We start from the raw sequence: 17163 nt of genomic DNA, 5'->3' as shown, positions 1-17163 counted from the left end.
AAAGAGCTGACTAGTCAGTGAAGGGTCAGGAAAAATGTGTCACGATGAGAAAGAAAAGCTAACACAATCTTTTAGTAGTTGCTATAAAATTACCATTTAAAGTTGAGGAGGGTAATATGTGAACTACATAGAAGACACTGTGAAAAAAAAGGAAAAGAAAATCCTGAGGCACAAATCTGAATCACCGGGTAACACATACCATACCACTGGTTTCTATTGCAATTTGATTATTTGGAAACTTTGGCACATATATGTACTTTAGTGTTACCAAAAAGACTTCCAGGGAAAATCATTGCTTGTGACTTTACTGAATTCAACCTGAACCTTGTCATAATAAACGGTGCACACGTTTAATTCTGACCTATTTCCCATTTCAACAACAAAAACCATCACAATATCTAGCTGAGTAGGTGAGCATTTTTATCTCAGTTTACTTTGAAATGGTTCAGACAACTGGCCCAAGGCATTAAAAAAAAAAGTAGTGATCTGAGTTTACATTAAAATTTGAATGTATCCCCATATGGGACTATCTAAGATAACTCATAACCGGAAAGCACAACCTTTAAGATATCTCTCAGCAACAGGGGCTATGGATGCACAAAGAACGGTTACAAGAATTTGCTCCCTAATGCTATTTTCTAGGCGGATTTCCAGGGAGCAGGAGCTCCTGTCTGACCACACACAGAGCCGGTTTAAAGAAGCTCATGCTTAAAGGGCTATCTTGCCTTAGTGAAAATTTTGCTTCTGCAAAAATAAGACTGATGAAATCTTTTGATGGTTAGTAGAAGACAGCGTCTCTACAGTGATCTCTGAGAGGTTTGGATTCTTGTTCAGTTAGGGCTGCTCTACAGCTAATCCTAAATGGGACAGAATTATTTCCTCCATGAAGGATGGGAGCCCCGAGAAGCAGAGAGATCTGAAGGCGGCAGGGGGAAACAATACAATTTACATAAGCTTACCCAAAATTATAAGATGGCCTCCTATCTGGAAAGCAAAATGACAATACTTGCTCTTTTCACGTGCAGGGCTGGACAAAGGCAAGCTCAACAAAAGCCTGGCTGCTCTGGCTGCTGACACCGTAATGCTGAACAAGCAGACGTCCATTTGGGTTTGGAGAGGGAGAAAGGGCTGGGGGTTGTCCCTGAAAGGGTGTCCGCCCCTCACTATAGCCCCTCACAGGGGACTTCTACCAGGAAACTTCTTCAGCGCAGAGAAAGATCACTTTTGAGCTGAAATCTTCAAGTCTCCCGATAACCACTGACTTCCCATCAAAAAGCTGAAGAGCCCGTGGGAGGCTCAGCTGTTCAGAGAAGCTGCTACTTTTTTGTTGTAAAAGGAAGAGGCTCCAGGATCCACTCCGTGTTCTACCCACTTTGGGCACGTCTTCAACAGGGCCCATTTCAAAGCTTCTCTCTTTTTTCTAAAGCTTCTGGGAGACGCCAGCCAGCTTGGGCATGTTTCTCAGGATGGAGCGGGGCTTCCCATCTCAGCTCTCTTCCTCGGCCCGACCCCCGGGAGGTGTGATGGAGGGTGGCCTGTGAAAAGACCACCATTCCATCCTGCAGGGCACAAGAGGGGCCTGAGCCCCTGAGCCCGAGAGAGGTCACAGACCCTTGGTCTTATTGTGGGGGCTGCAGAGAAGAGAGATGAATGGATACCCTTAGCAGTGTCTTCTCAGTAATTCCGGAGTGAGGCTCAGCAGGGCAATGGCACTAATGTAAAGTGAAGACCCAGATGGCAACATGGGGATGAAACCCAAAGCCTGTGAAAGAACAAGCGAATTTTCTAGAAAACTGCTCAGCTTTGCCATGGCCATACCAGTTTCGGAACAGGGACGGTCATTCTAAGTAAAACGGCTATTGTAAACATGGAGGACGTGCCTCGGGCAGAGACCCACAGTCACGGCTGGAATCCTGGCCACTTGCTCTCAGCCTCTCGGGAGTTTTGCTTCCACGCTCAGGAACAAAGTGTTCAGCATGCCAGTCAAAGTCAATATGTAGAAAAGACCAATGAAAATCAGGAAAGAGGGGAAAGAGAGAACAACTTTTTTTGAATGTGGAATTCAACAACACACATTTTATAACCAAATCTTAGATGACAGAGTGGCTTTTTCAGGTGCTGAGAGCTTTTTCCTGTATGATTTTGGAAGGGTAAAAATAAACATAACAGAACTGTAGTTAGCATGGGGGTTGCAAGATCCAATGTTTTTATTTCAGTAATTAAACTCCTGATTACTAATAGCACACTGTAGCATAAAATGTTGACTTTTTCAAGCAGGTTTGAACTCGTACACAATCTGTTTTAATGCTGGCATGTCACATGTGTATATATACTGATACGGTGATAAGTCTTAATTTTAAAAATTTGATAAAACTACACTGTTAAATGTACACTAAACTGAAAACACTGCTGTAACACCAACCAGATGGTGTGTATTCCCTGAAAATTATTGAAAGCATTTTGAAATAGAGTGAAAACTTGGTTATTTAAAGAAGTTCTTCTAACTGTAGATAAAGGCAACTCTTTGGCCAAGCGCAGTGTTTTCCTAATTTGCCGAGTGGTAAGAATCACTGAGGTGCTCATTAAGCATATGAATCTCCAGGGTCTAATCCAGTCCTTCTGAATCCTAATCTCTCGAGGCAAAAGTAGAAATCTGTACGGACCCGGGGAGTTCTTATGATCAAGTGAGTTCCGATGTCACTCTAGTAAAATGATGAATGGGCTTTGGAAGTTGATTTGTTTTGAAGTGTATGTGGGAGAATTAGTTCATCTAATCTGCTTTCATTTTTTGAAACCTTTTATATACAACACTCTTCAAATCATAGTTTTATGTTTAATGAATAAAAAATATGTACCATGTACAACCAAATGCAAGGATTTGTTTCTTCTTGCCTAATTTGAAAGTGAAAGTGACAATGAATGTTCCTGTCTAAATGCCATCAGTCATTTAAAAAATATTCTATCCAGCTGTATATATTTTGGAAGAGTCAAAGCCTCTAATGACTCAAATATCAAAGTAGTTTTTTTTTTTGAAATCTCTATATCCTTGAAATGTAGGAACTTGCTCAAGATTTTAATGCAACTTTCACCTGCAAAATCCTACTTGACTTTCAGCTATGCTAAAAAGATGGATGGAAAATTAATAAATAGATTCATAAAACAGTTGGCCGAAAAAGAGTGGCCTAGTGGCCCCATGAGGGTCCATTCCAGCCACTTGGATCAGAGGGCCTACTGCCGAAGCTTGATGCTTATTACCTTCTGAGCTCACAACAGGTCTGAAAGGTGCGCTTCACCACCTGCCCTCACAGGTGGGATGTCTGAGGCTTCTAAAAATCAAAATTTGCCCAGCACCACACAGCTCAAAGCTGATGCCAGAGTCTGTTCTTGGGCCCGTCCACCAGTCTATGCTCTGAATGACTCTGCAACAGGACACCAGCCATATGGTCACTTCTATATGACAGAACACCCCCCCCCCAAGATGAGATCTTGGGAAGTATAGCAAGTGTTGATTCCACACTGAAATATGTCCTATTTGAAGGTTTCCTACTGAATGTAACACAATGGTACACGGCATACTCTTTCCTTCTCTGTGTATTTCACTAAGACAAATTTCCATTTAAAAGCAATTGGGAAAACCCCAATCCTCTTAAAATTTATTACATCGATCCATAAGCATGTGCATAACTTTAAACAAGAATTCTCTAGCTGTCCAAATAATTTCCCAGGTAAATTTAAATAATACTCTTCCATTTAACAAAAACTTGTTCTACTTGAAAGAATAAGAAATTCCAAAATCTAAAGGACTCTTCAAAGTTATTCTAAATGGAAAGGTTCACAAAATTCCATTAGGATAAAGTTTTGAAGAGAATCCATTATTTAATTGTAAACTTCTGGAAGAGGATCTGCATATACTTGTGAATTGATTCTAACACGTTAAAAAAAAGCGGGGGGGACATCTAAGTTTAAAATGTTTGGGATGTGGGGACAAAAAAACTGCGACACAAGTTCAAAGTGATGATCCCTAAGTGTTTTCAATCCACTTCACCTGAGGGTGAAGACTTTTTCTGCCAGTAAAAAGCTTTGATAAGTTGAGAAAATATTGTATAATTAGTCACGAAGGTAGCAACATTTGGCCCATACATAGTATGACTTTAGTTTCACACTGCATTATGTCCTGCAATTCTGTAGGATTCAAAAGTTCAAGTTTTAGGAACCCAGTGAGATTGGAGGTCGATACAGTTTGGCAATTCTTTTTGTAACACCGTTTGCTTGGCCTCTCTAAAAAAACATCTGAAATAGAGTTTACATATAATTTTGTATGTTTTTGTGGTTTTGTTACATAAGCTTTCTCTCACAACAATGGGTTAAGAGAATTACACAAATCGGGCAATCATTTTATTTTTAAATGATTATATTTTTGTAGTCACCAGTTTTGTCAATTTATTCGTCCAGGAGAAAAAGCAACATTTAAAGGGTCCAAAAAGAAGCTAATAAAATTACTTGATCATTTTTCTAGGAGACATTTACAAACTTTGCTTGCTTTTTTTTTTTTTTTTTTGAGAGATAAAATATCACAGGGAGGAAAAATCAACCAACCTCACTGCCGCCCTCTCTCCCAAAAACCCCACAGGCTATAGATAAAATTACTCTAAGAATTAGTCTTATTTTTAATGCATAGAAAATAGCAAAATTATCATGCCAACATAAGGAATATATACTATAATTCATAAATGCCTAATTATCAAAACAGAGTCATGGCTAGATGCAACCTAGCAATCTTATATACGATGCAACTACCTACTGTATGATCATTCCTGTTATATATTATATTCGATCCTCATCAAATTAAGCTATGGATCAATGGTATTATGAAATAAACAGTGAGTATCACAAGAGGGTCATATTCCGCTACTGCACAACCAGGGCATGCAAGTAGCTATGCATTAGCTGTAAACAGTAAAGTGTCATTACCTTCCAGAAATCCAAAGAACATGAAAAGTACATACAGAGTACTAAACATCAATTACGTTCAAATGACTTTCATATTGAACAAAACCATATTGCATAAAGCAGCTTTGGGGACCTCTGGCACTGCTTTCTACAAATATCCTGGAGTCGCCCTGACGAGAGTTAAGATTAACTGTTAATTCCAAACAAGATTTGTTAACGCTACTGAGTCTAGTGAACCGTTGTCAAAATCAGGACACAAATAATTCGATGTGCTGATGTGAAAGCTGTCATACACCGTTTTTCCTTTCTGCCATAATTCAGATGTTTGAATGATTCAGAATATGTGAGATGTGGGCAATGAGGAACTTATTTTTTAAACTGGCAGCTTTGTCTCATGACACCAGCGTGTTCATGTGAGAAAAGAATACTGTATATGGTGCCAACAAACGCTCTTCTCTACTTGTCTAAGTGAATGGTTGGCAAGCAGGATCCTGGACCGTGTGACTACTTGGGAGGGGTCCCCTCTAACATACTTCCATAATATTTGTAAAAGGTAGAGAAAATCTAGCAGCTAGGAGAGGAAGGCCTACCAAAGCTGATCTATCCTTGTGAAAGTACAGATGGATCATTTAGGTCGGATCCAATGATTCCTAAGCAATTAAAAAAAATTACCATACTAGGGCCGAAGCTCACACACTGTAAAATAACTATTTCAGCTCTCTTCAGGTTTGGTATTGGAGGGTTTTTGGCAGGAGGGGAAAAATTGATTGCTGGACAGGCTTTTCCATGCACTATCAGCTCTGATAACGAGTGAGGCAGTTGGCGTGGATGACAGGAATGTCCTTTTCACTCAGAATTCTAATAAAACCTGCTGTGAAGCTGCATTTACTGTCCATCCAAATGGTCTCATTTTGGTTTGCCTTTCCCATTCTCAAACTGAGTTTGGACATGATATGGTCACACGGAACATTTAAATACACTACCTACATCCTGCTAAGTCAGAGTCTTGCTTTTACATTTACAGTGAGATAAAACAACATTTAAAGCCATTGTGATGTGTTCATTTCCTGTTCATATACAAGTGGTTTAAGTTTGCTTATGAGGCAAAAACTGTACAATTCTCATCAGTCAGGCATTATAAAATGTCTTTCTTTAAAGTCCTGGGATATAAACAGTTTGGTTTATAGGAATTACATATTTTTCATCTGCATTAAGAAATAATATACATCTTTTTCCAGAGTATTTAAATGTTATCTATGATAAGCCTAAGAGAGTCGTAAAAACGGACTTCACCGCCTGTGACCATCAGTACTTTTGCTTTCATAAAAGTCACGAACATTCTCTGGCCACTCGAGTCATTGCCCATTTGGAGGGAACTGTACTTGAGCTCTGGACCCATGGAGAGGTTTGCCTCCATAAAAACTGAGGCCACAGACCAGCCTTAATGGAAGTCATGTACAAAATCAAACATATCAGAATATCCAGGAGCAGTTTCTGTTTCTCAGACACAAGTTCCTTGACGTGTTGAGAGGTGGTGTTTTCGATTTCGGACTCCTGAAGTCTTGTCTTTATTATCTGAAGGCTTCTGTTGTGAAATATCTATTAGGGCACTGGCGATCGCAAGGCCTGGAAGAAAAGGAGACAATCATTCAAATATCTGGTTAGACCTTTCTGGGAGAGTGACCATTCTCTGTTAGCACCCTATTTTTATTGTTTTATATTTAGGCATCAAGCCCTTAGCTGTTAACTGGAAGTTATCATGTAGCGCGCCCTTCACTTAAAATGTTCCTCAACATAGACACATGAAATTCACACACGAAGAAGAACAAGGATCTAGCAAAGTTAACTGACTTTGACTTTGGATAATTCAATGCAGCATGGCAGCACATGGAAATCCCACGCTCAAGCCTTTTGGCGATGAGAGACGTAAGGGAGCTGACACACAAGGGAAGCAACAGGTCAGATGAAATCTGTGTGAATGCATAGGATTGTCTGAGTACGTGTATATTTTTTAAATGTTTATTTATTTTGAGAGAGAGAGAGTATGCATGCAAGTGGGAGACAAGGGAAAGAGAGAATCCCAAGCAGGCTCCATGCCATTACCATGGAGCCCAAAGTGCAGCTTGATCTTATGAACTGTGAGATCATGACCCGAGCCAAAATCCAGTGTCAGATGCTTAACTGACTGAGCCACCTAGGCACCCCTGCATACATCTTTTAAAGTGAAAGTAGTTTTATGTACATTTGAAAACAGAAGAGAACGCATTTGTGAAGGAGAAGGTGCTTGGGAGGGAAGGGATTAAAACGTTACACGGACTAGGCTGACAATCTTGGATATTTACCTTTTCAGGATTGCTGTTAAAGAACCTGCTCTTTTAGGACAATTAATAATTACTCAAATTGCTTAGAGATAACGCAAGTTCAAAGGTTCAAAGTTTAAATAAAAATTGCTTTCTTGACCTTTGAAGAGCATGTATGAACTTCTGAAGGGGCCAACGAAGACGTTTTAACCACTTATTCTGCTGTAGGAAATAATTACTTTGGTATTTCTTCAGGAGAGGAAGCTGAAGCACATGGTTTTTGGTCTTCATTTTTTCAAAAGAATCACAGAGCACGGTTGTGCTAACTGAAAGTTCAGTTCAGGCAGACCTCAAGTTTCTACAGATCTCTTGGCACACTTCTGTCATAATTCACAATCTTCTGTTATTTCATTCCCGGCAGCATCTTTTCCAGAGACAGCCAAATATGACAAAGAATATACATCTCCTTTAATGTAGCCAGAGACCACTTATACTAATTTCAATGATCACAGCATCTAAATATGAAATCATGTTATTCATTAAACTACTGCACGGCCCAGTCCAAAAGAGCTCCGAAGAACAATACTTTTCCGTTTACACGTGGCTGCAAATGTTGTTTCCTTACAGAAGATCCCGATGCCAGGAGGGGAGTAAACACTTTGAGTTGCCAAAAGAGGAAATTCTACACTAATCCGAAGCTGTCACAGTACCTTTGTATTTCAAGGTATTTGCAGTCCAAAGCCTAATTAAAGAAGTGCCTCTCACAAATATCCTGGGTCTGCTAATAGTTTGTAGGCTTGGAAACACATTCAATTGGAAATAATAAATCATAAGCCATGTCTCAGTCCTTAATTTACAAATAAAATTGCATACCATGCTTATTTTTAATTTGACACATTTTTGTCCTTTCCTATGAAAACGGAACACTCAACTACATTTACAGATTTTGCACACATGGCAATATGTAGGTAGGAAACCTTGAATTCCTGCAGGCAGTGACCTCCGAGTGTCCACCACAGGTATGCACAGATGGCACTCTGAGGGCCACGTGCACAATCTCTCATCTTCCTGATGGGCCAAACAATGTTTTCATTTAGATGTAAGCTGGAGTTCTTTACAGGGCTACACAGCTTGGGACACACTGTGAGTTATTCTTTTTTTATAATGTTGTAATTTAATTATGAACAGTAAAATAATCACAGTAACTGCAGGTGTATATGTGTACCTTAAGTGTCAAATTATGGAGAATAAGTTTTTATTACTGATTTTGCATTTCTTCATATTTTAATATATGGAGAACACTAACCCCCCCCTCTACGCAGAAATTGCTACCTCCTCATTCAGCCTACAAGAGGCCCTGGACACAGCATGAACAAGAGAAACAAGGTCCCAGTCTTCCTGAAGTGCCTTGTGTGTGGAAGATGCTTTAAAAGAAGATAAAGTAAGTTCTATCCTAGCCCTTCAATATACTTTATTGTAGGGAAATTTTTTTTAATGTTTACTTATTTTTGAGGAGGGGGAGGGTCCAAGGGAGAGGGAGACATAGAATCCAAAGCAGGCTCTAGGCTCCGAAATGTCAGCACAGAGCCTGATGCAGGGCTCAAACCCACACACCAGAGATCATGACCTGAGAAGGCGGATGCTTAACCGAGGGAACCACCCAGGTGCACCTGCAGGGCATCTTAATTGATTTAAAAAAATTGTCAGTAGCTTTTTTAAAAAATTTTTAATGTTTTTTTGTTTATTTTTGAGAGACAGAGAGAGACAGCGCGAGCAGGGGAGGATCAGAGAGAGATCCTGAGCCTGACACAGGGCTTGAACCCATGAACCGTGAGATCATGACCTGAGCTGGAGTCGGATGCTCAACCAACTGAGCCACCCAGGTGCCCCGTCAGTAGCTCTTAAAAAAACAAACAAACAATATGACTCCCTCCCACTCCCTTATGTAACATGTATATGCTGTTGAGAGACTGAACATATAGAGAGACCATGGCCAGACTGTAATATCAAAATAGAACTCTGGCCCACAAACTGCAGCAACTTGCTCAGGAAACCAGCCCCGGATCTACCACAACCAGGCTAGGGAGCCAGCCTGCCATGCCAGGTTTGTGGCAAGTCAGACCACTATCTCTAGTAACAATCTAGAAAGCCAAACACTAACCCCTGTAACAATGGGCCCCACCTACCCAACTTGATTAATAACTGACAACTTCCCTAGTTTTTGTCCCTGCTTCAAATAAGAACCAATCAGAAAAAGGTAAATATGCATCTCTAACCAATCACATAGGACACCCGTTTCCAGTCAACCTGCCTCCAATAGCTTCCAATCAGGGCAGCCTTGAAGCCATCTCTTTTTTCCACTATAAAATGTTCCCATTTGCCTATTTTTAAGCATGTGCCAAAACTCAAGCGAGCAACGGTGGATGACTCCCTTGCTGTAGCGGGTTCTGAATAAATAGCCTCGCTTGTTATTTGGTTGGTCTTGGTTTGTTTTCACACGGTGATGAAGACAGAAAGGTAGCTTGAGATCTTCCCTGGATTGTTGTTTTTTGGTTTGTTTTTGACAAGCATCAATAAAACAACAACTTAAAAACAAGTTATCCATATGCCCTTTGAGGCAAACACTCTCCCGTTTAGATTTCTCTGGGAATATTTTCCCCCCGGGAGAAGTTTTCAGGTGATGCCCTCACACTCCCGGTGCCCGAGGAGGCGCTTCCCGTGGCGAGATGCGACACAGTGGCACAGGCTGCCTGCAGTCTGCATTCCATTAAAATCAGGTCACTCCAGAAGATCATTTTTCAAAACGTCACACAAATCATCTGATGAAATCCACTTATTGTGTTCTCTAGACCTCGCATAGTTCCTTGTTATCAAAGCAATACAATTAAGCGGGGGAACAATTCATTATTTTAGACTGGTGGTCTAAAGGAATTTCATTTACCACGTCAAGATGATGTACAGACACTGCGGGCGAGCAGAATTTACATCAAAATATGTCCGTAGATTCAATAAAAATGCTGGGGTTTAAATATTTATTATAAACTATACCTTTTTGCACTTTTAGTTCTTAAACACCAGACACCATGACATTTAGATTATTTAAATATGAATTATAAACCTCATAAGGAAGAAAGTACCATCTTCGGTTTCCTCTCCCATTTGCCATGGCCTCAAGAGGGTTCAAACTAGCCCCTGCTACTGTGGACCATGCTGGGTGGTGGCTCTGAATGACTCAGGTCAGGGCAAGCTGTGAAGAAAACCGACTTTTTGGGGGCCAAGCACATTTCCCTCAGAACAGGGGCACGAGTTAGTAGTTACTGGTTTGGATGCCGAATCGGACCTTTCCTCTGACTCGCAGAGAAAAACAACAACAACAACGTTTTCTTCCTATAATTAAGAACTATGTTTCTCAATAAACACATGCAGACATGTCCTACAAAGAAAGCAATACAAATGACTAACAACTAAGTATTTAAATGGTAAGTACGTCTTTTTAAACCACCAAATTTGCAATGAAAACCACCAAAGAGAAACATCAGGAATTAAGTTGTCTTTAGTAAAACTCTAGTTTTTCCTAATGGAAGGGAAATGGTATGAGTAGACTCCAGCAGTAACAATCTAGTCATAAAATTACTGATGTGTATGTGTGTGTTTTTTACAATTATGCAGAACAATTAATAAGTACAGTAATAAAATACCACACATCAAGTGAAATTGCCTTGGAAAGAACATTCTCACTTTATACACAAACACAGCCCTTCCATTTTACATTTGAACAAAGCCTCAGAAAAGTCATTCATTTTGAAATGCTCTCCTCCGGAGTCTGTGTAAAAGCAGGCACCACTATATATTTTAATTTTCCAGGAAAACAGCTTCATTAGGCGTGAAAGGTTAATTGCAGGTTTAAGTGGAGCTCAGGGAACGGTGCAAGGTCTGCAGTGAATTGCACAGTCTGCTCCGGGATGACTTGAATGAGTGCTGTAAACCGTCGGCCCTGCTGAAATGTTTTACTACCTCATTTACTATCTGTCTTCTTTTACGGCTTGTATTTGTAGTTCTTCTAAACCTTTAATGGCTACAGTTTTATTTCACTGTAATCAGATTTAAATGGAAATACCATGCTGGGATGTTTAAATGTTTTCCTTCTGATTGTATACAGCTACATACTACTGAGCAGAGTCTTGGCTATCCTTCACATGATTAAGAAAGTGACTTTGGGAAACTTTGACGTTACGTCGACTCTAGCTGTTGGGCAGACTTCATTTAACATTCCGCGTGGCCACCCTGGCCAAGATGCAACTAGGGTTGGATGCATAATTAGAAAATCTGCATTTCCACTTTAATTGATCTGTTGGAAGGCCAGTGCAACTGAAGTCGTTATTAGGCAAAACTCCAAAGGTTACGTTGTTGAACCAAAATTGAAATACTTCAAGTACTGAAAACACTGGACTGATGAATGGACTGGTCATATTTGTCTGAGAGTTTAAAAAAATGTTTCCCTTCACCTACTAAAAACCAATGGCAGCTAGAGACGTCAATGCTTAAAGACAAATATTAACTGTATTCTGGTTATCCAAATTTGTTTGGCCTTTAGCACATCACAATATTTTAAAATTTCATTGAAAGACCCATGGCCCAAGTTTTATGAAATGTAATCCTACCGCTAGCATCACAAATGCCACCTTCTGTAACATCGATAAGCGCTCTATAAATTGTTTATGGACTGTCCATTGATTGGGAAGAATGCGCTGAGTCAATCATGGCCATTACTTCCTCAAGTCATTGTGTAATGCAAATCCTCACACTTCTTAAGGAGTAAAGCTTCTTTTAGATCTTATCAGTTCTAATTTTTATTACCTAGTAAAAATTTTATTAATTCATTTAAAATATTTTGATTTTTTTTTAGAGGCACAAACATTACAAGAATCAGCCTTGCAGCTACCCTTCCACATTGTCAAGTATGGTAAGTAATTTCCAATTGAGAATTCCCTCATCCTAAAGCAACTGGGGAAATATTTTCTAGTAATTTCTTCCTTCAGTAAAAAAATCTGATGTATGATAATTCTAAATTTTAAGCCCCAATCTTCTTTAAATGAATCAAAGTGCTTGTTTAGTAATAGTGGCAATATTTCATTTTCCACTAGGGAGAGACATTGTATTTTAGCATTTCTAGTAGTAAAATGTCATTGTTTGCTTAAACTAAATGAGGTTATATGTGAAAATATATTATAAAGTATTATACAGATACTACATATACTGTACAAAGCTACTTAATAATTTCAATAGTAAAACAATCAGTTACTACTACTACTAGTAAGAAATCAAATTAAAAATGTCCAGAAAATCCCAAAGTATCAAGAAAGTGTTTCAAGAGCAAATCGCTTCACCAACTATAATTTCTTGAGTGCCTACTATATATGCCAGGCAACGCTTTGAGTCCCTAAGAATTTAGCAATAGATAAGGCAGAAAACACATAAAAGATTCTACATTCCATGGAACTTTCGTTATACTGGATCAAACTCATGTATTCTTTTGACTGAGTTACTGCAAAGATTAATGTGAAGTGCTTAGGAACGTGCCTAGCACACAGGAGCTCAAAAATGTCAATCATTATCAAGTGAGCAGTTGGAAGTCAAGTAGGAAGCAGTTGAAAAAACACTGGGAACTCAGCACTTTGTTGGGGCGCCTGGGTGGCTCAGCTGGTGGGGCATTTGGCTTGATTTTGGCTCAGGTCGTGATCTCATGGTTTGTAGCTTACAGAGCAGAGCCTGCTGTGATTCTCCTCCTCTCTCTTCCTCTGCTCCTCCCTCACTTGTGTTTGCTCTCTCTCTTGAAATAAATAAATAAATATTTATAAAAAAGACTTTGCCTCTATCCTTTAACAGCATTCACTCATTTATTCAGTAACTAGTATGCCTACTGTTTGGAATGTGATATAAGGAATAAAACTTGATGGAAAGGTGGACTCAAAGACTCACAGATAGCATCAGTTTAGAATGACATTGTCAGTGAGGTGGTACTATATTTCATCCTCAAACAAGAATTATTTTGATGTCTTGGAAAATAAAATTGAGATTTTGCTCATAGAGGTAGAGGTGACTTATGTGTGTGGCCCACTCATCAGAGAACATGAAAATCATTGAATATAATAATGGCAAAATAGAGGAATGACAACATTCAATAGCGAAAGCATGGTTTACATTAATGTTGCTTGTATTATTGGACATACTACTAATAATTAACTTTACTTTTTAGAGTTAATAAATGCTTTTACATTGATTATCTAGGTTGTTTCTCAAGACTATTCTGTTGTTTCAGGAAGTTCGTTTGTTTAAAAAAGTTTATTTAGAGAGAAAGAGAGAGAGAGAGACACACACACACACACACACACACACACACACACACACACCACGTGAGCCAGGGAGGGGCAGAAGGAGAGGCAGAGAGAGAATCCCAAGCAGGCTCTGCACTATGAGTGCTGAGCCTGATGCAAGGCTGGATCTCACATGAGATCATGACATGAAACAAAATCAGGAGTTAGATACTTAACCAACTGAGCCACCCAGGTGCCCAGGAAGTTCTTTATATCCATGTTTCACTAATGGCCCAAATGAAGCACGGAGCGATGAAGTACCTAGTTCAGGCTCACAAGCTGGTGGTAGTAGTGAGACCTGAGACCAAGCCTCCAGATTCTTTGACTTGAATTCTGCTCACTTTATACCTTTAGAAGGAAATTGTTACTTTAGTATAAATGAGTAATGATTTTGAGCCAAAGGGGGAAACATCCAAACTTCAAACACTGATAGGGTTGTGAAATCAGTTAAGGTCAAAGGCATTAATTAATACTGATGGTAATAAAAAGAACAACATAATAATAAAAAGAACAACAACAACATAATAAAAAGAACAACATAGTAATAATAAAAACCTATTCTGTTAACATTGACTGAATGTTTACTATATGCCAGGCATTGCCCTCACACACAATGTGCATTGTTTTATCCATTTATGTAGACAGGAGTGGATGACAACACAGGTTAAATCAATAAACATGTGTTGAGGGTATATTACAGCTAGTGTGGTTAAGAGTGGTTGTTGTCAAAGAGTCATTATCAAATAGCATCAAGCTAGGGCAACAATGCAAGAGCTTCTGGAGTTGCGAATAATCACACAGAGACTTCCTTTGGGAAGTAGGCCCAAAGATGAGGGGAAAAAAGTAAGGAGGAGACTTCCTGGGGAGATGTGGTCAAAGATTCCCGGGCAAGGTGATTTCTGGGCTGAGGTTGACAGGTGACTACTTACAAGTAGAGCACTGGCCTGGGCAGTGTGGTGTATCCTGGCTGGAGGGAACTGGAGCTTCATCAGCACGGCAGGCAAGGGCATTTAAAATTTCAGGACATTTGCTATGGGTGGATCACAGGTTCAAAAGGGAGAACAGTGAAAGTGAAGAGAGGGAGGGAAGCAGAAGGGGGCCCATGAGACAGCCCTAGGTGCCAAACTTGGAAATAGATGTTAATCTGCAAGACAGTAAAAGCCTTGAAATGATTTTAAGATATGGAGAGGCATAACTAGATCTTTACTTCAAAGAGACACTCCATCCCAGTAGCACAGATGGATGGGAGTTGGGGTCAAGGCTATGATTATTGAAACCAGATAGGAAAATGGCAATAGAGAGAGGGGAAAAAGGAGGAACAGGACAGATATTTTAGGAGCGACTAATACAGGAGATGAAAATAGGGGGGGGAATCTAGAATGACTCCCGACTTTCTGGTTTGAGAGAGAGAGTGGCTAGTGCATACTCGAGTGGCCAAGTGCATACCAATTCTACTCACTGGTTTATGAAGGAGGAACAGAACAGCCAAGGAAGGTGGTGGATAATTTGTTCAGTTCTAGACATACTGAGATTGGATGACCCAGGGGACACCACAGTGGAGATATCTAGCTGGATATACAGGTGTGAAGTTCAGGAACAGAGTCTAGCCTTAAGATATCCAGGGTTTTTCCATGAAGGGACTCTGAAGACATTGTTAGTATAGGTAAGTAATGCTAGCTGTTACAATAAAGCCTCAAATATCAGTGGCTTAACATGAGAGTGTATTTTTCACTATGTAAAGTCCAAGTTGGGTGTCCTGAGGGGTCAGGACATGCGTGGGGGAAAGAGTGACTGAATGCAGCATCTGCTCCATGTAGTGACTCAGGGACCCAGGCTGATGGAGATCGTACCATCTTCCTTCGGAGGGCTCCCTGGTTGCCTTGAGCATTGACATCAAGGTGGCAGGTGGGAGATAAGAGGGTAGGAAAGCTCATGACACTGTGCCCAATGACATTTGCAAGTACAACTCCCCAGAAATGACTCTCCACTAAGGGATGGAGGTGTAGATCGCTGCCCCCAAGATGGAGGAGGCTGCCTTTGGTAGAAAGAACTGGGTAAGAAGGAAGGGAAACCAAGAGGAGAGGACTGGCAGAGGAGGAGCAGAGCCCATGAGAAGACAGTATATCTGGAGAAGTAAGAGAAAGGCGGAACAGAGACTGTCCACAGACTCTGTGAGAAAACGAGTCAGAGACGAGTTATAACCTGTGGATCCTGTTTCTGTTTGTAACAAATAGCCCAAAAATTCCATGGCAACCATAAGCCAGCTGAGCTTGTGGCTTCCAAGCCTTTCTTGATCTGAAATTCAGAATGTCCCTTGAGAGATTTCTCTTGGAAGGAAGTTGGAGTAGGTGGTTCCTAAGGTCAGGCTCTACAAATTTATGACGGCAGCTGCCGTTCCTTAGCGGCCCACCGGCAAGGACCCAGATGCCACTGCGAGCGTCCTCTCTCGTACATGCTCCTAAGTGGCAGCAGAGTAGGCTGCTGTAAGCGCCACTCTGAAGTCCGGGGACCAACTGGGTCCAAGGGCTTCCTTGCCAGAAATGTGCATTTGTTCTGCTGGGTAAGGACTTGTGAAGGAGTGGACGCACTTCTGCCAGAGTGAGACCCACACCAGGACTAGCAGGTATGGTTTGTACCGACTGTTGGGTGTGGCTCCTAAGGTGCCAAGTACACTTATCAAGGAACTGGCTCTAAGTTGCATATCAGAGAAGTCCGGAGAATGGGCCGTGTCAAAGACCAGGTGAGAGTACCCTTATGTCTAGCAATCTCTGGACAACCAAATAGATTTCTTTGTAAATTTAAGGGCTCCTGGGTGGCTCAGTCGGTTGAGCATCCGGCTTAGCTCAGGTCATGATCTCACGGTTCGTGGGTTCGAGCCCCGTGTCAGGCTCTGTGCTGACAGCTAGCTCAGAGCCTGGAGCCTGCTTCGGATTCTGTATCTCCCTCTCTCTCTGACCCTCCCCGGCTCACACTGTCTCTCTCTAACTCTCAAAAATAAATAAAAAACATGAAAAAAATTTAAATTTAGTTTTCTAACTTTTGATGTTATAATACAATTTTGTGTTTTAACTCTGCCTACCTTCGAGGCTGGAAGCACCTTAAATGTAAGAGCTATGTTTTTTACTCATCTTTCTATCCCAACGCATAGTCTAAAAGAGGTAGTCAATAAATATTACTTGCATGAGGATTACATGATGTGTCATGATGCTGTGTGCTGCTAAAGGAGTGAATTCTGACTAGAAGCCTCCGTGATTTTACCTGGAAGACATTCAGAAATGGAGGCTAGGCTCCTTATGTTTCTCCAATCCTTATACTTGGTCACAAAGAAGACAGTGAAGCTTGGGTATCTGGCGGGGCAGGTAGGGGCCACCGCAGCACCAGTGTTAACGATAAAGAATCTCTCATCCAAGAAGGTGACCCAGGGGAGTTTCCTGCCTGGTGCCACTTTGCTCTCCTTAAGTCCTGACATGCTTCTGCCCAAACCGCGAGAGCCACACTAGTGAGTATCTAGCTCAGTATCTTGGTCAACGCTGTTTATA

At 40.6% G+C, this 17163-nt stretch overlaps 1 protein-coding gene across 1 annotated transcript in view; it reads right to left on the bottom strand.

Moving 5' to 3' along the window:
- Window positions 1–4393: 4393 nt before the first annotated feature.
- ATRNL1 (attractin like 1) overlaps window positions 4394–17163 on the bottom strand; it is a gene marked incomplete at its 5' end in the record, with an annotated part of 743525 nt that continues 730755 nt past the window's right edge. Inside the window, one exon of the mRNA XM_029920431.1 lies at window positions 4394–6576. Within this exon, the coding sequence (XP_029776291.1) occupies window positions 6452–6576 (125 nt within the window). The remainder of the gene's footprint in view (window positions 6577–17163) is intronic.

Source organism: Suricata suricatta, chromosome 2 (assembly GCF_006229205.1).
Source record: "Suricata suricatta isolate VVHF042 chromosome 2, meerkat_22Aug2017_6uvM2_HiC, whole genome shotgun sequence".
Lineage (NCBI taxonomy): Eukaryota > Metazoa > Chordata > Mammalia > Carnivora > Herpestidae > Suricata > Suricata suricatta.
The sequence above is the reverse complement of the archived record's forward strand: the minus strand, read 5'-3'. Positions and strand labels throughout refer to the sequence as shown.